Source organism: Manis javanica, chromosome 10 (genome assembly GCF_040802235.1).
Source record: "Manis javanica isolate MJ-LG chromosome 10, MJ_LKY, whole genome shotgun sequence".
Lineage (NCBI taxonomy): Eukaryota > Metazoa > Chordata > Mammalia > Pholidota > Manidae > Manis > Manis javanica.
Genome location: NC_133165.1, coordinates 13,535,892 through 13,555,737, shown reverse-complemented (window position 1 = coordinate 13,555,737; position 19,846 = coordinate 13,535,892). Strand labels below are relative to the sequence as shown.

The 19,846-nt window shown below is 38.0% G+C and overlaps 1 protein-coding gene and 1 non-coding gene across 5 annotated transcripts in view; one reads left to right on the top strand and one right to left on the bottom strand.

Moving 5' to 3' along the window:
- Nucleotides 1-11,931, top strand: part of TMTC2 (transmembrane O-mannosyltransferase targeting cadherins 2) — a 400,347-nt gene extending 388,416 nt beyond the window's left edge. For all 4 annotated transcript variants that reach the window (XM_073214780.1, XM_073214779.1, XM_073214781.1 and 1 more), the window contains one exon: nt 9,252-11,931. Coding sequence is in view for 3 of the 4 variants with exons in the window: in XM_073214779.1 (XP_073070880.1) it covers nt 9,252-9,431 (180 nt within the window). In the remaining variant the exon portion in view is untranslated. The remainder of the gene's footprint in view (nt 1-9,251) is intronic.
- A 1,481-nt stretch (nt 11,932-13,412) lies between these two features.
- LOC118970973 (U1 spliceosomal RNA) lies at nt 13,413-13,574 on the bottom strand. The gene has a single exon (XR_005059202.2). It is a non-coding gene; the product is annotated as a U1 spliceosomal RNA (small nuclear RNA).
- Nucleotides 13,575-19,846: the final 6,272 nt, after the last annotated feature.

The following is a 19,846-nucleotide window of genomic DNA, read 5'->3' as shown; positions in this document are numbered from 1 at the left end:
GAAGTGCAGAGTGAATTATGTTGCTTAAATCATACTTAGGATAGAAGCAGACACGGAGTTTGGTTCAAGGAAAATGAAGAGAAGAGGCTCTGAGTTTTGTAGCAACTGTGTAGATACTAAAGAGAGACAGTTCTTGGTGTTTTATTGATATAGATAATAGTTGCCTGTTGCAGATTCTTTTCTAAATTTCTTTCTATGTTTTTAGCATTCAGTAAATTTGACTTACCCTCATTTTCTTATCTGCATACAGTTTAAGTCATCATGTATTTTCTCACTTATGTAGAACTTCTATTTAACAGTTTTACTTGAAATGATGAGTTATGTGCCTATTGCAAATCAAGATAAACAGTGTATTGATAGCAGTTTTGAAAAGCTACAGGTGAAGCTTAGGTGGTCTGGGATTTAGGTTTTCCATTCGATTATATGAGAGACATTCTTGTGAAATTAAGGACACAAGGAAAACCTTTCTCTGAAATAGGATTATCTTCGGTGAAGAATAATTTCTGAGGTCATATTCTTAATTTATTGGGTGCACTTTAAAATCTGTTAGAAATAACTGCCACCTTTGAAATGACTCTGTTAAAATCCCTGTTTGCTATCCGCCAAATCACAGCTGTTGGCATTTTGATTGCCATAGAAATGAATAGCACTCCACATTGTGGCAGTCACACCCATCATAAAAGTTAAATGAACAGTCTTGTAACACCAGCTGGGAAGGTGCAGATGTAGAAGAGAAGGCTTGAGCACACAGGATGAAATGTGTCACCGACAAATTGAAACTACCCCCTTAATGCAGCGTTGTGTCTTGCTTGTCACCTGTATCTCTTGTTTTATTCAAAGCTGTTTCAAGAACACAAATACTGCGTTGAAACTGAGAATCAAAATGAATCACTTCTATGATCTGTCAGAACTCACCTTACCATTGCTAGATTTCCAGTGTTGTTTTCCCTTGGTCTGTGTACAGTTTGGTAAATGTTTCTGCACAGATACTTTATTCAAAGTATGATATGGTCAAAATATGACTACAAGGAGCTCTCATATCTGAATTGGGAGATAGCCTTGCTTGTGAGTTTTTGTTTCATCAAAGAATGTTGGGAGAGAGCTTTTAGTTTACTGTATTAATATTTCATTTTTCATGTAAGGATTTTTTTTTCCCATCTTGGATTGGTCTCAGGAGGGTTGACATAGTGGGTGTCACTACTGACAGCCTCCAAACTAATTGAAATTCAGATTTTTCTCCTTTAGAGCCTCTTTCTAGTATTGGCTCTACTCTCAGCAGTTTGTGAAAAACACTTAGAAATTGATGTTGATGTGACCCATCAGTTTCAAAAGTTTGTATGCCATTCTCATTTTGGATGAATAAAAGACTTGAAGCAATCTGATAACTCATCTTGTCTACAGCCTCATACCCAGAATGAAGGAACCCCCCTCCTCCCCACAGCTCGGCCTTAATATCTCCCTTGCAGATATGTCTGATTCTTCTTTAGGGTGGAAGAATTTCTGTTCATGCACCGAATTTGAGGGCAGTGAATCCTTCATCTATACAAACCCCTGTAGTGCTTGGAAAATGCACCGGTAACAGTTTCACCTACCTCTGAAGTTTGAGGGACGTAAATGAGATAATGTACAACTCCTAATAGTTTGTGGTAAACACCCAGTATGCAGTTAGAGTTAGCTAAAGCCACATACAGACTGCAAAAATATATTGTTATTGTTCACCACTTATCTATAGTTCCTGGCAACAGCCTTGATGTATAGTAAGTACTTAAAAAATATGTGTTAAATTACATCGAGATTGGGCTAGATTTTACCTCTCTGAGGTCAGCTCTTTCTGCTAAATCATACAAATTTTCCTTCGTTCAGCAAGCATTCATTGAGAGTTTCTTGCATACGCTAGAGCATGAGTGCTATAAAGACAGGTAAAATAAATTCACTGCCTGTCTCACCGTCCAGCAAAGGCAGACACTTACAACAAGTAGATACAGGTCACTGTGGTGTATTGTGATTAATGGACATAGACAGTGCTATGGGAACATAGAGAAGTAAGCTATGCATAAGAGATTGTTAAACTCATTTTTAAAAAGAGCAGGTTTATCAAAAAGAAAGTGGAAGAAGGGCTTAGTCAGAGGGGTAGTCTGATAAGTGAATGCTCAGAATAGCACATGGCAGAAATGGAAGTTTCACGTGGCTTACACAGAAAGCATATTGAGAGCTTACTCTGGGTGTCAAGTTGTAAAGGGTTTCTTAGTGCCGGGCTGAAGAGTCTAGATTCTCTTCTGTAGGCACAGGCTGACCCTCTAAAGCCTCATTTGTGCCTGAGAAAGACAAAGGGTCGAGTGGGAGATGGATGGAGGTAGAGTGAACACCAGGAGTGGGACAGAATTGAGGAGTGGAATGAGCTGCTACACCAGGCAGTGCCCGTAGAAGGGAGGGCAGCAAAGAGAAGAAGAACGTGACACATTGTTCCTCTAAATTTTCTTGTTGTCTCTGAGAAAAGGAACTAAGAAGAAACCTAGAAAGCACAGAATCAGTAAAAACAGAGGCAGGCCACAGAGAAAAGTCTAGTCTGCAGCTGGCCGGTTAGGAGCTGCCAGTCGTCCCCACATACCGAGGTCCAGGACTCCCCAAGTTCCTTTCACACATGCTGTGGAACCCCCTGTCCCTCTCTACAGCTCATCCTCCAGCTCCCAGATTTCTGTCATCATCCTCTCATGCACACTGAAAGCAAACCTGTAACGAGGTTTTTCCATTTTTGTGTTTAACAGATTTATTCCATTTTAGAAGCAGTAGTTATCTGGTGTCATCTTGGGAAAGTGACTCCGACCAGGAAAACTATTTAGACAGTCCTATTTACAGGCTGTTTTGAGGCGGTGGAAGCTCTGCCTAATTACCTTTCAAATATCGCCATGTAGGTGACAACCCTTACGTGAGTTATTCTGTCCAAATGTTCAAGAACAGGTGGGTCATGGAAGAGAACATGTAAAAAGCTAATAAACTTACAAAAATGTTATTGACCTCTCTAGTAATCAGGAAAAAGAAATTAAGCATGGAATAAGATGCTATTTTACAACTTTCAATTTGCAAAAATTAAAAAGTCAGATAATATCAAGAGTTATTAAGGATGTGGAATAAGGTCCTGTTAGATGTTGATGCTAATGCAGTTTGATAAAACAGCACTAAAGGGCAATTTGGTAATATATGGTGAAGTTGAAGATGCCTTATGACGTGGCTGCTGAACTCGTAGAAACTTTCCTGTTACTATGTGTAGACATATTCACAAGATATTGATGGCAGCCATCTGTAAGAGAATGGGGAGTCATTCAATGGAATTCGTGTAGAAGAGCTAAATCTTACATATGTCAGCATGGATAAAGCAGACAAAAAAGTAAAAAAATTCATGTTTCAGGTGGTGTTTGGCAGGATGGCATCCCATGACAGATAATGACATTTATAAAATGTAAACTATATATAAGATTATATATTTGTGATGGGTACACAAAAAATAAAAGGAATAACAAATACCAATTTCAGGATAGTGGTTTTCTTAGGAGACTGGCAGTAAATTCAGGAATAGGACAGTGAGGGATCCGAGGGCTTCAGTTGTCCATGTGAAGTTTTATTTGTTAGGCAAGCACACAGTTTTTATTGTATTCTCTGAAATTTTTACATGCCTAAAATATTTTTTTTAAACAAACTGGATTTACTCATGTGTTTATCATTTAATCTATCACCCATCTGCTCAGCCACCCATTCATTTATTATTTTTTTCTGTTGAAATAATTTTACTTTAAGGCAAGATGATAAAGGCTTAAACCGAATTGGGAGAAAGGGACAGAGTATCATTAGAAGACAGTTTTAAGGGAGATCTTGGCATAAAGTTGTCAATACTTAACAATCGGATGTATGTTGCTGTGTATGGAGGAAGGCAAGAATCAAGGATGACTTACTCAGGTTTCTAGCTTGGCGTCAGGCCACTGAACATGCCGATGGGACAATAGAGGAAGGGTGACACTGGAACTGAAGCGAAAATGGTATCTAACTTTGTCTCAGTCCATGTTACACTTAATTTCCGTAAGACTGACTGATTGTCTTAAAAACTTTAACTCAGTAATTATTAATGAATATCTGCCACATACAAAGCACAAGAAATACAAAGAGATCTCTTAAATTTGTGCATAAAACCCTTCGTTTAAAATAAATTTCTGAAAAGTTTTGCCGTTTTTTAAGCATCATGGTGCAGTAACTGCTCCAATAAATTCAACTGGCTGAGCAATTTCCACTGAGTACAGTTGAATGGCAGTATGCGGGCTTCATAAAGTTATTTGGTAACTACTTGAAAAAGAATGAGAATCCATTAAAAACTTCAGACTATGCAAACTCATTTAAGTTTGCAAATTATATTCAGAAGAGAAGTTGAAGGTGCTTATCTTAATCATCCCAAAAATGCATAGTATATTAATTGAGTAATAGCTGCATAAGGATAACTTTGGACATTTCTTCTTAAAGGGTACTTAATTTATTCAACAGTAAATATACAATATGTATAATTTCAACAAACTTGGAAATAAATATATTAGAATATATTTATCAATTAGAAATATGAGCCAGTTATTTCTACCATCTTTTTCATAGTTTCTGTTACCTGTTGACTTACCTTCACTAAAGGGAAGTAGTCACAAGGTCTAATGGGAGAAGAGGAACAAGTCACTGTGTGGTTTCCATTTTCTGCCTAATCAAAACACTTAACCAAGCTCTCTCCTTTTCTTTCCTCCGGGTCCCACCTAAGTCCTCTGTTCAGAGTTCTATATTTTAGTCCTGTTCTCGGGAGAAACATGAATTCCTAAATCTCGACATGGTCTTACTATTTCTCCTCCATAGGTATCTTTCCAAGACTCCATAATAGCCAAAAGCCAGGCAAATGGCTTACCTTCCAACCCTATATGCTCAGGATACCCTGTGAGCTCAGCTGGGTTCCTTGGGAACCTCAGGGGTGTTTGACTAGAATCAGACCTGCATAAACTGCCTGTGCTCAATCCCACCCCATATACATTTGTTACTTTAATTGTGCTTATCTCCTCCAGGGGTGGAGAAATATGCTAAAGTCCACAGTCAAGTAACAATAAAGGCACAATTCCCTAGAGGCTTAAAAAAAAGATGTCATTTCTTGCCTGAGGATGGCTGTCCATCTGCCCCTCTGATGTAGAGTATCTGTGTCCTTCCAGGAAATAAGAAAGGTCTGGTTTCTTCTACAGGGTCACAAGCCCCACGTTACTGGGTTACAAGCTACTGACTGCCTTTGCTAACATGCTGAAAATGTCATTTGCTGTCTTTAATAAAAAAGGATGTGTGTAAGGGAAGGCATCAGTCCTTGTGGTTGGGTTTCTGTTCTCCAGCCCATGAGTTCTGACTGGCAGAGAGCAATGCCCCCGGGATGTAAATAGACACCAGTTACCTGGACTTCCTACATTTCTGTTACATAGCTGGGTCAACTTTAAGTCTGTTTAAAAACTTTTATATGCTCTTAATTTGGTTATGAAAGGCTTTTTATTCCCTCTTCTTCTGTCATTTGCCACTTCTGTTAATAAAGTTTCATTTGCATATTTACTACCTTAAATCATTGTGTGGTTAACAGAAGAATTCTGCTTTATAGAAGGATAGACATTTAATTTGACCTTCCTTGTCCTGCAGGAACATTATCCTTCTACAGGAAACATATCTCAAAAAGTTGTGAAATTATAAGATCCAAGAACAGAAAATGACCTCTAGAACAGTACTTCTCAAATTGTAATGAGCATACCAAGCACCTAGGGATGTTATTAAAAATTCAGATTCTGACTCAATAGTTGGTGCCTGAACTTCTGCATTTCTACCAAGTTCCCAGTTGTTACCGATGCAGCTCCCTGAAGAAAGATTTGTGTAGCAGGGCCAGAAGATCCGAAGGCATTCAGCCCAGTGGTCATCTAGAAAACTACTCCCAGTCACTGCTGTGGAGGGGAGACATCACAGGCTTGCAAGATAAAACCCTTTTCTTCCAAGAGAGAAAGCAACCCTACAAATGAAGTAGTCTATGTCTAGTTTTATTCATAAAATTTCAACAAACACATTAAGTTGTTTATGTCAAAATAACTATTGATACTTTCCAAGCAGGTACCTACAGCAATGAGAGGTACTACTTTTGTCCCGTTTGAGCACACCAGTATATGAATTTCACCCATTTCCATTCACTCAAATAGAAAGCTCTACGTGATGGTTTAGGAGTATTACATAATATATATGTGTAGGTCTTTAAAATAAAAAAAATTGGGTTTATCTTAGTAAGATAGACACATTCAAGCCAAAATGTTACATCTGAAATTTATAGCTGCTTAAAAATATTGAATGATGCTCTTCAATATGCACATTTTTAGTTTTTGCTTGGGTTTTTATTTTTTAGGGAACATAATTATTGAGTATATATGAGATTCCACAAGATCTGTTATCCCACATGAACTTCATAATGTCAATTTTTAAAATTATTTTTAATGAGTAACACATGAGCATGGATAATGATTAAAGTAATTGCAAAAACACCATTATAATTAGCATTCAGAATTCATTTTGATAAAACATTTAACTTTAAAATTGTGTTTTCGTAGAGTAATATTCTTTTTATTCACCATTTGATGGCAGGGAGGCTGCTCCACAGTATTGCAAAGTCAGGAGAACCTCAGGCTGCAATTTAGTAACAACAATCAAGCCCATTTCTGTGGCTTGCTGTACTTCACCACCTATTTTCATTCATCTCTTACGGGTTTAAACTAAGACCACGAAGCTAGAAAAGGTAGAACCAGTTCATAAATTCTCAGTGCTTGGGTGTGCTGGTCACTCAGGCACATTGACAAGGAGACTCTGTTTCACGTTTTTGAGGTGAGGAGATGGAGAGAAAAGAACAGGAAAAAGACCAGGATTTTGTATTGTATATACAACAGCAGCCCTGTGAAGCAAATACTTTCATCTAACCGTTTCTGGAAGAAACTGAGGACTCAGCTTGTCCAAGGGCACTGGGGCAGAGCTGGTACTGGAACCTAGGCAGTGTGACTCTGTAAGTTCCGAGTGTTCTTAATAAATTCCTGGAGTTGCAATTATGGATAGTTATACACACTTTGATGACTAAAGTAATTCAAGAAGTAACGACTGTCCTGCAGAGCCATCTGGTTTCCCTCAGCCCTGTTACTGGGCGTCTTCTGTTTCTGGTTAGTAAGGAAGGGTCTTCAACTACAGTTCTCCCTCCCCATTTCCTCTCTTCCTACTCAGGGTAGCAGGAAGTCTGAACATTTTATCTACTTAGCATCTCTAGTAATGCAAGCTGTGAGACACTTCATTATCAAGTTAGTAGCTGTTTATTGACAGTTCTAAGCTCTGTGAGGGGACATAATTCAGAAATGTGTCCAGGCATCAAGAAACTCGAGATGATAAGTGGGGGTGGGGTATGGTAACAATGTTCTTTTAGGAAGACGAGTAGGTGGTGTTATTTTAGGTTTCCAATGGGGAGCTATGCACTGCACATGTAATTTAGAGCTATGTTTATTTGGACTGGCGTTTAAAATTAGAAATTGACCATCTGTATTTTTCTTGATAAGTATAGAGTCATCCTAACCAAAAGGCTTTTGGAGGTCAGGAATAGCTTATATTTGCAACATTATTTTTGTAAAAGAAAAAGAAGGATGTAACAAAGTTGGAAAATAATGTCCAGTAGTTGAAGACTTTAGAGAATTTTGGTATACATCCAGAGATATATTATGTAGCCATAGAAAAAAAATTAGAAAGGAGAAAATGAGACAAGGAAAAGTGAGCTTGACATTAGTAGTGTCTATTATGTACATGTACGGGGCTGTATTTGTTCATTTCTCATTTTATCTTTCTAACAAATGTGCACAAAAGTTGATATTATTTTAATGTTTCATAAATGAAAGAACTGCATGTCTGGGAACCTCACTGAGGTCTCTGTGGTTGAGCAGGAACTCAAATTCAGAGCTCTTAAAATCTAAATCTGATCATCTTTCCCCAGTAGATTTATTCTGAGCTATTCAGCCCTCTCTCCAGCATTGTTTTTGGTTCAGAAATAATTGTTTTTACAGTAAAGAGTGGAGTCACATGAATTCAGCTGAAAAATGCATGCATTATGAAATTACTAAATTGTAAAAATAATAATGGATTATTTTAGGCTATACCACAAGAGTTTCCAGGACAGTAGTTGACGCCATACATAAAATGAAAACATAATCTGAGCCTAAACACTTAGTTTTATCTGATACTTAAAATATGCATTTGTTTAACTGCCAAAATATTATTGTTCTCTGTTAGCCAGAAAGATCCAGGGACACGAGCAAAACAGCCTTTATTCATGGGTAACAAATCCTCTAGGATGGACTTTTGTTGTTAAAAGTCTGAGAATTTTAAGATGAAAACCCTTATATTAAACTAGTGGTACATAACTCATAACTCTTCTTAACTTTGCTTTTCACATAACTTTGTATTACAGTTATCACACATTACAGAAATTCTATGTTTAAGAATACTTAACTACTTTTAAACAAATAATACAAAACTTTTCTTATAAGGTTACATTTCTCTGTATCATATTTTACATTTTGATGGATTTTTACCTTGCTATTCTTATAGTAAATACCATTAGAAGTTCAAAAATTGTTTCATTCAAAAATAAGGACTTCAGTGGTTGCATTTGTATATTTTTGCAGGGTTTTTACCCTGGCAACATCAGTAAAATTTTATAAGATATTTTACTTATTTGTGTTTGCATAAATGGCCTGGAATATTGCTAAGGAGAGGAAACAAAGAGGACAGACATAGATTTGTCAACTTTTTCCCACTTAATTTTTTGTTTCTTGGCACTGAGTTGAAATAAAGTGTAACTCTTTCCATTTGAAATTGCTTCACTTTTTTTCTCAGAAAAATACGGTCTGAGAGGGTTATTAGGTCTTCATTTATAATCTGTGCTTTCTCATTAAAGAAGAAAATGTTTCTCAATCGCCCTCCCTTCTTTAAAACATAAAGTACACAGCAGCTGTTGGAAAACTCTTTTTCCTTCCTAGTTATCTTTGTCTATTTGTATAAATTGTCCAGTTGCTTGCATAAAATGCCTACCAAGACATAAGGGAATCATTTACATAAGTGGATGAAGGGTTTTGTCTTCCATGAAGAAAAGCCTGAGGTGGCCTCTTAACCACTTCCCTCCCTCTCTCTGGTTCCAGTATCCAGCCGCGCTGATGAACCTGGGGGCCATTCTGCACCTCAACGGCCGCCTCCAGAAGGCCGAGGCCAACTACCTGCGGGCGCTGCGGCTCAAGCCCGATGACGTCATCACGCAGTCCAACCTCCGCAAACTGTGGAATATCATGGAGAAGCAAGGCTTAAAGACTTCCAAGACCTGACCCGGGAGGCCGGTACCCCATCCTCCTCCGCAGTGTAAAGCTTGGCTGCATAATGACCAGAACGTGCCAGCAGTGCTATGACAAGAGCTAATTTGGACTTCAGCACTGGGGCAGGGGCCCCCGAGGTCGCTTACCACTCTGGGAGAATCCACTCTACTGTTGGCACAGCCATTAACACCAAAAAGGGGCACATTGGAAACCCCCTGAAGGATATAGTTGTTACCCATAGAACTGTAAACCAGAGCACTTAAAACAGGATCTTTGGGCTTTCTTAGTGGGGAGGGGAGCCTGACTTAAAATTCTGTTCTCTTTTTGAAAGCATTTTAGAAATTATATTATTCCTTAAACACTGTGAGAGGAAGTCAGAGTGTCTATTCAGCCCCGTAAACTATTAGGGACAAGTGTTAATATGAGTGAGTAAAGTGTAGTGTGAATCCCAGTGAGCTGGCTGGTTGTCCTGACGCTGCTGTCTCCCTCTTTGGGACAGCCTGCTTATCAGTTTCTGCAACTTAGAAAACTTTTTTTTTTTAATACCATGTCAGGATCTGTCAGAATCTACAGTCATTTCCTGACTCATACACTTGATGTTTTATCATTTGGATGTCAATCTTCACTCCCTTTGGACATTTGCGTTTCGTATTCTGAAAAGGACATACAGAGCAGAGCTGACGCGGTTCATGCTGACGTAGGAGGAGTAAGGGTGACCTCATGCATGTCAGGCAGGCAGTTTTAGTTTTAATGTCACCAACATTTTCCCCCAAACTGCCTAGGAGAAGTCTTTGTATTAATTCTTCAGCTTTTGAAATTGCCTTGAAATGGTTAATGCACATGCTCCTGTAAGGATGAAATCAAAACAGAAGCTTGAAAGGGTTCCAGTCCCAATAAGTAACCAGCAGCTATTAGACAACAGGGAAGGTTGTGCTTCCCAGATGTTACTGGTTAAATTAAGTCTGAGTAAAGGAGTGTATAATGATGGTTGCTAATGATTTTATATTTTGAAAAGCATTGGTAGGAAATGCTAATCACTTTCTAATAGGTTCCTAAACAGCAATGCTGATAAGTTTTTAAGGCATTGTTTTTATCATATTTTGCTCTTCCCTAAAAGACATCAAAAATAGCTTATTTTAAACTGCAGTAAAGTGTAGCATTAGCCTGCATGTTTCTAGCAAGTGCCTGCTAGGTCGTCTAGCAAGTGCTTTTCACAAATTAAAAACTTTCTCGCTGGCAAATTAGGTATTTTATTTCATTACCTGTTAGTTACCATTTCAGTAATCATTTCTCAAGTAAAAGAATATATATCAATGTAGTAGAGAAAAACACTTATTGAACATTGTTTAATTTGCAGTTGAACTTTGCTACTAAAAATTAACTCTGTGAAATAGTCCACTTTCAACTTCTTCATAAAGAAAGTAGCTATACAACACCCTACGTATTTATTTATTTATTATTCTACCATAGCAAAGTAACAAAACTTGATTCATTAAGCCAGTTCTTTGCAAAGAAAATTTAGCTTTTTCTCCTTTCCTTTCACACTCCATGTATATATGGTTAGCTTCCCCATTAATGGGAAGCTGGACATGCAAACACATCATATTATGTTTTCTCCATATTTAATGTTTTGCTGCATATCTGAATAAAGTGGGATAAAGAATTCAAAGTATTGTTCCTAGGACATTAGTGTTTTTGTGAGAAGGGCAAATATAATGAGAGAGATTTGTTGATGGCATTAATAAGAAGGCCCTCCTAATATGTGCATTATTTAGTGAACATTTCACCAAAGGGCCAAAAGTCAAATTATAACTAAATCACTGTGTCTTCAGAATGGTATTTAACATTTCAGAACAACAAACCCATGGGCAAACCAAAAGCACGGGTTGAAATGTATTTCTTACCTTCTAGTACATTGGCAATTGCAAAAAAGTAAATAAGTAAATGAATAAATAAATAAGGGATTTAATATAAGGATATAGAGATGAATTCAGTGTCTAACATTTCTATTTATTTAAATAGTTATTGACCTATGACGATTTGCTTGTCTTTAACATTTTATGTCTTTATTGTTATTGTTCCTTTTAAACACTTGGTTCTTAATAGGTTCGCTGATTGCACAGTAGAGGCACTTCCTGTTGACCCAGTTCCCAGGTAGCTTTAATAATTGGTCCTGTGTCATAAAATGCATGGATCTTTAATAACTAAATGTCCCTGACACCTTTCACTACAGGGCTGGGCTTAGTAACTGACCATCGAGGGGGGTGGGCTGGGAGGGCTAGAGAACATGGTCAAAAAAATGTCTCCGCTCAGGGATTTATGGTGGATTATTTGCAGACAGTGCTAAAAATATAGAGCACAAGACAAGTTTACTAAATTAAAATTTTATTTTTTGAGATGCTGTTATTTGTATAAATTATCAAGATTTGTAGGCTTTCCTTTTGTAGAAATAATTGTTTTATGTGCCAGAAAATTTCAATTTTGTTTTCAACAATAAAGCATTGATAACAAATATGTTGTATAAGCCGTTTTTAAATCTTCTGCAGCAACAGCACATGGTTTTGGATTTTTAACAGAACCAGGGGGAAGTTTTTAAAAGGTAGAGATTGAGAGTCAACTAGAGACACTTCACAGCTAATGTATAATCAATAATATGTAATCGTTAATTTTTAGTAGTTACAATAATATTAAGGGTTGCTAATAACAAAAGGTTTTCCATGTTCTGAAAAGATGGCATAGTTTTTACTTTGTTTTTTTTTAAATGATGAACTATGGAAAATATCCCAAGCAACACGAGCTCCGTGAATAAAAATTCATAGGTCATTTGGTAGAAATGGCCATATTTAGAAGACCCTGATTCTCTGTATCTGTTTCCAGAGAAACACAGGTTTTGTTCTGCTGAGAGACCTATGCACGTTCAGGAATCAGTGATAAGGGAACCTTGGGTCTTAGACAATGTGCAAGCTGATGGAGGATTCAATAGACTTGTTAAAATTGTTATCTAATAAATTATATATTGCCTAATTTATTACAGGAGAAAATTTGGCTATAAGGATTTTATTTTATGTTAAACATCCTGTGGATATGTGAGGTTATGCTCCAGTTCATGGTTAAAGAAACCAGGTTCAGTGATGGGAAGGAACCTGTCTAGGTCACAAAGCTAGCAGGCCTGTCCCATGTCCTGTGAGCTCACAGCACTGAACCTGAGTCTGGGGATGGGGTTTCTCATTCCTCTTGGCATTTCTCTGGCTATTCCTTCTTCCACAGGCACATTCTCTGCCTCATTCACTGCAGATGATCATGAAGATTAGAGCAAGTGCTATGGCGAATGTTTATGTCCCTCTCCTCCCCAAATGTACTATGCTGAAGACCTAGTGCCCATGGATGATACTAATAGGACATGGAAAAATAAGAGCGTGATTAGGTCATGAGGGCAGAGCCCTCATAGGTGGGATTAAGCCCTTATAAATGAGGCTCCAGAGAGCTCCCAGCCCTTGTACTACAGGAGGACATGATGAAAATTCAACCCAGAGGGGGCTCTCCCTTGGCCATGTTGGCCCCCTAATCTAGCCGGTGGTATTTTGTTACACAGCCTAAACAAAGGCTGAGGAAAAGGCAATGCTGAGAAGCGTCTTAAACATTTAGATTGTGAGAACTGAAAAAGGTTTCAGAAAATGTAGCCAAACCCATTTACTTTCTGCCAGAGGACAGAAGGCCCCGTGTTAAGTGACACCAAAGCTAGCTCGTGGCAGCTCCACAGTAGGCCACAGAAATGTCAGCTATTAGGAAGTCTTCCTATTTGTAGCTCTTTTTTAAAGGTACAGTTTTAACTTGGATTGAAGCGCTATGAAACCAGTGAAAGTAGGGGGCCGCACCTTTCTTTTTCAGCATTGTTTCTCCAGCCTGACACATTATTGAGTAGAAGAATGTAAATTATAAATGAAAATGACACTTATTATTTGCTCATTATCACCTTGATATTTTTTCTCTACTCAGGGTAGAGCAAGAATGCAGTCCCCCACTACTAAATTACGCAGTCAAGTTCCACACATTTGGGGAAAATGCAGGGGCCAGCGTATCCCCAGGGCAACGGACAAGCCTCACCCTGGGAAAACCACCTTCCTGATCAAGGAATTCCCCCTGCCACCTAATTAGCTTGATATTTTTAAAAATCACTCTTTAAAAAGTTGAGATTTGGTGACTGAGTGACTCTTCTCCTTTGATATTTTCACCACAGTGATGGCACTGTAACACAGCATACGTTCCAATTCAAAGAAATGCATCTAAGTCTTAGTTAATTTTTCTATTACAAGGGGGAAAAAGTGGGTTTCTGTGCATAATTTAAGAATGATAACAATTGTAATTCAATTGTATGTACCTTTGGAATACGAACTTTCATTAAATTTAAATATTTTTTTCAATGCTAGAGAATTTGCCGCCTACTCTTTAAAACTCAACTCAGCTTAATGAAGGGGTATTGGCTTAAGCATGGAAACTGCCACATGCTATAAAGGGAGAACAAGCTGAAATGACAGTGCAGTTGTGTGGACTCTGATGCTCAGTTTTGCAGTAGAGAAAGATGCATGTAAACCAGGGCTTTAACCTTACATTTTGGGTGGTCTTCCTGCGGGATACAGTCAGAGATATCTTCGAGTTGGCTCTCATTCTGTCTGCCACTGCACCCCTTTTGCTGTTGTTAAGCCATAGAGATTCCGGGATATCCCTCCCCACCCCCAGGACTGCTGGAACTGAAGTTCCTTGTTAACTTGAAATTTCTGTGACAAGTTCTTCTTCTGAGTTTCCCAATACATTTCCCTAACTTCTTACAACTGCTCTGATGTTACTGTGTTATTTAATTGTTTATTTCCAAAGACTGGAAAGAAGGGCTTTTGTTTAGCAAGGATATTTTGGATCAACTGAGAAAGTTACAAATAAGTGAGACAACTTGATGAGGTCATTTGAAAATGCCTCTAGGAATCTAAGAAGTTACTATAATACCTAAAATGGTATTAGGGGAAAGGTTCGGGAGATCCCCAAAGGGAGAAGACCAGGGTAGAAAGAGAAAGGATAGACACGTGGGGACTGGGCTGTTAATTGCCATTAGTAATGATTAAGCTTCCATTGTAAAAGTAGAGGGTTTGATTAGAACAGTTTGAGACGGTGTCCTTTTTGGTTGCCCCATAATCTGTATTGTACGCAAAAACAGTGTAACAAATAAGAGAATAGATACTACAGTCACAGGAGAGGCTGGATAAGTGTTCAGCTAATTGAAGGCTAGGCTATCCATTCTTATCTGTAATATATTCAGTTTGTCTCCTACATCCTTTGGATTTCACAGGAAGAATAGTAGCGCCCATTTAAGACAGAGCTATCAACCATTGTCCAGTCAGATGGAGAGAATAGTCCTATATTTCAAGTAATAGCTCAAGACTTGTAGAAAGACCTTTTGTAATAATTTCCCCCCATGTCTCTTTCTTCATCCTAGAAGACTGAAACTGAAGTAATTCCTCTAAGAACTTTCTCTTGGCAATATCATTAAGCAGCTAGAGACCATAATGACAATTTTCGAAAATGTATTGGGAATCAAGCAATTCAGTCTGTTTCCAAAATACTGAAAATATCATAAAAGAATACAAATGCCTTTTATTCATCTGCACAATGCTTTTGTATAGTGTGAAAGGTCATTTATTACCAGGAAATCAGAACTGGTGAGGGAGGAGAGAGTATGGACATCGAGGGTGGAAACAAATGATGAGCTTGGATTTTAATGTGGGCCCTTTTTCTAATTTCATTTAGCAGGGAATGACCATATTGCTTCTAATAATAATTAACTTTAATTCTATAGACATCAGTTTATTAAATTGCATAGAGCCAATTAATCTCAGTAAATTTTCATTTTTTTAATTCTTTTTGTGTTACTTTAAATGTCTTGTTATGCTTAATATCTCGATATTTTGTTTCCTTTGCAATGGACTCCTATCACTGTGCCTTTGCCTATACTTAATAACAATTTGGGATATTTCACTGGAATTATGTTTCAAAGTATAGGAATCTGTCCAATGCTACCAAATATTTAGATACTGATACATAATATTTTATTACAAGTTAATTGAATAATTTTGCATTCTATGAACTAGAAGAGTATATCAATGCTATGTTTTATTATATCTCATCAGGTCTAACTCTCCCGGTGAATCCTGTTGACAATATTGATAAAATGTCGCTATAGCAGCAAACTCTGTCTCTTTCTATAAAGTGAAACAAGTAACTTTATTGGTTAATTTGTTACCACTTCTGTTTATAGAACTAATTATTGTATAGGGTTGTATTTATTCCAAAATTTTGCTCTGTGAATGATGCTGAAGATGGCTTAGCATCCTGCTATTTCTTAGGTGGCAGCAAAGTGATACAGAAATCATAACTGTAGCATCAGAGAGCAAGAGAACACATTAGATTGGACGTCTGCACTTCACAAAGGAAGAAACTGTAGTGTGGGAAAGTCAAGTGACATAGCTAAGCCTACACACTCACACTGGATCCAGGGTAAAGGTAAAATGTTGAAGCACAAGCTAGAGATTGTATCTTGTGTGGCCATCCCAACTATCTAGAGCTTGTTTGGAGTAGAGGATAGACATAAAGCTTGCCAGGAAAGATTTGATCGTGGACTCTTCATGGAAAATAGTATCCCTGTGACTCCTATATCACGAAATTCAGTTTGGGTCCCTGGTTTATGACATGAACTCTTCAGTTTAGGATAAACTTATGAATCATACCTGACCAAACACAGCTGGTCTAAGTAAAGGTGGTGAACAGAGGCATTACGGTAGCTTAAACCATTTCCAAAGATTGATTCCTGTCATCTGATGACACTGTTTGGTTTCTTCTAACTTGGCTATGGTAGCTCAGCCACCCACCATTTGCCTATTGCAACAGGTACAATGTGTAAGAACCCAGTAGATATAACCAAATTGGATATGATCTTTAGTGAAGAAATTGGCTAGCTTTTACTTACTTTACCTGGATCTGTTCCGTGGAAATTAAAGGTTTTTGGAGCATACTAGCTAGATAAAACTCTATGGACCAGAGAATAATTGTAAAGTATGAATAGTACATCACTTGCCTATTGCATTATAACAATAGTTAATTTGTTTGCTACAAGTATTTATGATTATTGGCTAATCTATTTGATTCCCCTTCACCAACCTTGTCCATCTTCTCTTTTTTATACACATGCACACATACACACTCACTGTGTGGCTGAGAAGCCCATAACTAAATACACGTCCAAACATAAGGATCTATACATTTGATCATCCAGGAAATGAAGTCATTAAAAGGAGTGAGACATAATTTAAAATGTTTTGATTTACAGAGGAAATAAAGTGAAATCAAAGCTTTTGTCCTTAGGTGCATGATTTAAATCCAGACAAGTAAGAGTCAAAAGGAGATGTGGGCAGACATGTCTTATGATATTATTATAAAAACTGCGGCACATCTCTTCTCACGCTCTCCTTTGCCTGTCGCAGTCTAGCTGATGCTGTGATTTATCTGATCTCTCCTTCATGCAGGGCCCTCTCTTGTCCTTATTCTGGAATAGAAAACCCACTCAGATAAAGAGAAGATGTGACAAATGCGGATTTGTAGATATCCATTTCCAGGATAAGAGAAATCACCAAACTAATCTTTAAGTACCTTAGTTTTAAATGTATTTCTTTTTAGACATATTAGCCAAATGATCAAATAATATGGTTTCTCTACTACAGGAAGCAACTCAGTAATTCTGAGTCCTGATGAAAGTGAGTGATGGCTGGAACACCCCAACTATATCACCTTTCTTTTTAGCTCCACAGGTAACATTGTACCCCAGACATGACAACTCCATTCTACTTGCTCCTTGGAATTTGAGGGCAGTGGTGTCCTTCTCATAAATATAAATCTGAAAGATTTATTCTTCTCTCTCAAGATTTTGTCCCACACACACAAGTAAATTTTTTTGCATGTAGAGCATTTTACAGTTTTGCAAAGACTTCATATATTTTTATTTAGCTCTTGAAAACAATTTGGCAAAGTTGACAAGAGAAACATAATTATCCTCAAATCCAAGCTCCAGATGAGGAAAAAAGAGAAACTTAGAATGGTAACATGACTCACTCAAGATCACATTCAGTAGGAAGGCAGGTCTTTCTCCTTAACTTCAGTCTATACCCTGGGGGCAGGCACTGCTGGGCATGACCACAACAGTACACCTGGGGCCTCCTGCCCCTTATTCCTTTAGTCTCTGAGGATCCTATAGGACTGAAGAGTGTTCCCATCTGAAAGACCTTCATTCAAAACTGGTGACCTATTCCAACTACATCCCCACATGCTGAAGGGATTGGGGAAAAAAGAAGAGTGTTCCCATCTGAAAGACCTTCATTCAAAACTGGTGACCTATTCCAACTACATCCCCACATGCTGAAGGGATTGGGGAAAAAAGAATCATTCAATTTTAAGAATACACAGGCTTACAAAAATAATGTAGATTTTTGTCCAATCACTTTGTTATCTATCTTTGTCAGTACTGGGGGTTTAGTATTAACTGCTTCTATTTGAAGTGTCCCTATTGAACGGTTCTCTTGCAATCCAGGCGTCAGCTGGGCTCAGCCCCATGTTTGGCCGTCCCATCTGCTGGATGGTTGATGTTCCCCAGCTTTGGTGGACATCCGCCTCTCACATCCTGAGGCTCTGAGCCTCCTGTTCTCTTGTGGCCTTTTTGCTGTCATGCTGCCCTTTGCCAGGTGCAGAGCACTGACTTTTCTGATTTCCCCCAAAACTATCTGCACTGGGGTATGGGGCCAGCTCTAAAGGTTTGGGCTGGGAGAGTGGTTTTAACCAACTAACTTAAAATCCAGTATTGAACATCCTTGTTCTTACAAGTCCTCTAGCCACTTGTGACAAGTGGCCTTTTTTGCTGGTCACCTATCTGCACGGGCCTGAGCCACCCCCCCCAGACAATGCTCTCTACTGTGATGACCCCAGCCTCAAAACTCCTGTAGCCTTCATATGCAAAGGCCCCCAGACCTGTCCTACTGTATGGAAAACAGACTATCCAGATGTTTTCCTAGAATAGCATTTTAAAACTGGCAGCCTACCGGCTGATTTAGCCTCCACACGTTTTGAAAAATGTGAATAAATATTTAGAAATCTAGAGTTTTACAAACCAAAAAAAAAAATCTGGGTTTCTGGCTTTTCTTGAATGGCCAAAATATTTGCAACTGGGGACCACATCTCTGCAGGCAGTTGCTGTTCAGTTTGCATAAAACTTCACTCTGGTGTGTGTTGCTGTTCCCACAGTTCTCCTCCTCCTGGGCTTCGGGAGACCATTGATCATGAATTCTGCTTGAATCAAAGACCTTTCGTCCCTGAACAGGAGTCTCTAATAGCTGCTGTTAATGTTTTTTGTTTCTTCCACTACATGGTCTTGTGAAGATGCATTGGGAATGTTTTAAAGTATTTGCAAATTTCTTTAGGACTAAAATGTTCATCATATCATTGTTTTCAAAATTAAGTTTCCACTCTGGAGCTTATAAATAGTGCTGCTTATGGACATCTGTCTACAAGTTTTTGCATGAACACAGTTTTCAATTATTTGGGGTAGATACCTAGGAGTAGAATGGCTGGGTCTAGGGTAATTGCACATTTAATTCTTTGAACAGCCACCAAACTGTTTTCCGCAGTGGCCAAACCATTTTACTTTCCCACCATCAGTGTATTAAGAGTTCCAATTTCTCCACATCCTCACCAACACTTGACATTTACTGCTTTTTTTGATTATACCCACCGTAGTGGGTGTGAAGTGGTATCTCATTATGTGCATTTCCCTGATGGCAAATATACCGTTTATTTATTTATTTTTATTTTGAATAACAATAAAGTTTGTAAGTGGATTGGGGGAATAAGATATTGTGACATATTTTCTTTTTTTCTCTCAAGTAGCTTTAATGTTCTTAACTAATTCAGATAATGTCTGGCTTATAAAACTTAACTCTGTTGGTGTTTGCCTAATGGACTTCTGTAATTCATCATGCTAGGAAACGCCCCCCCTCCCACCCCATCCTTATGCACCATATTGCCTCAGAGTGATTATTTTTCATATCCCTTATCTTGCAATCTTATCCCATTCAACTAGATTTATACAAATAATTTTAAATGCCTCCTACTGAGGAATTTAATTTTGATTGATGGAAACTCAGTCTCAAACCTACAAAGAGTGTGCTGCTGAGGGAACCAAAAAATGAGACAGATGTTAAGAACATGCATCTTCTATTTGACCTTTTGACTTTAACTGGAGGTAATAAATGGGCACCAACAAAATAGTCCATATGCCAGCATTTTGCTCTTGATTTGGTACATTCAGTAAGATGTTATTTCAGTTAATAAAAACTTTG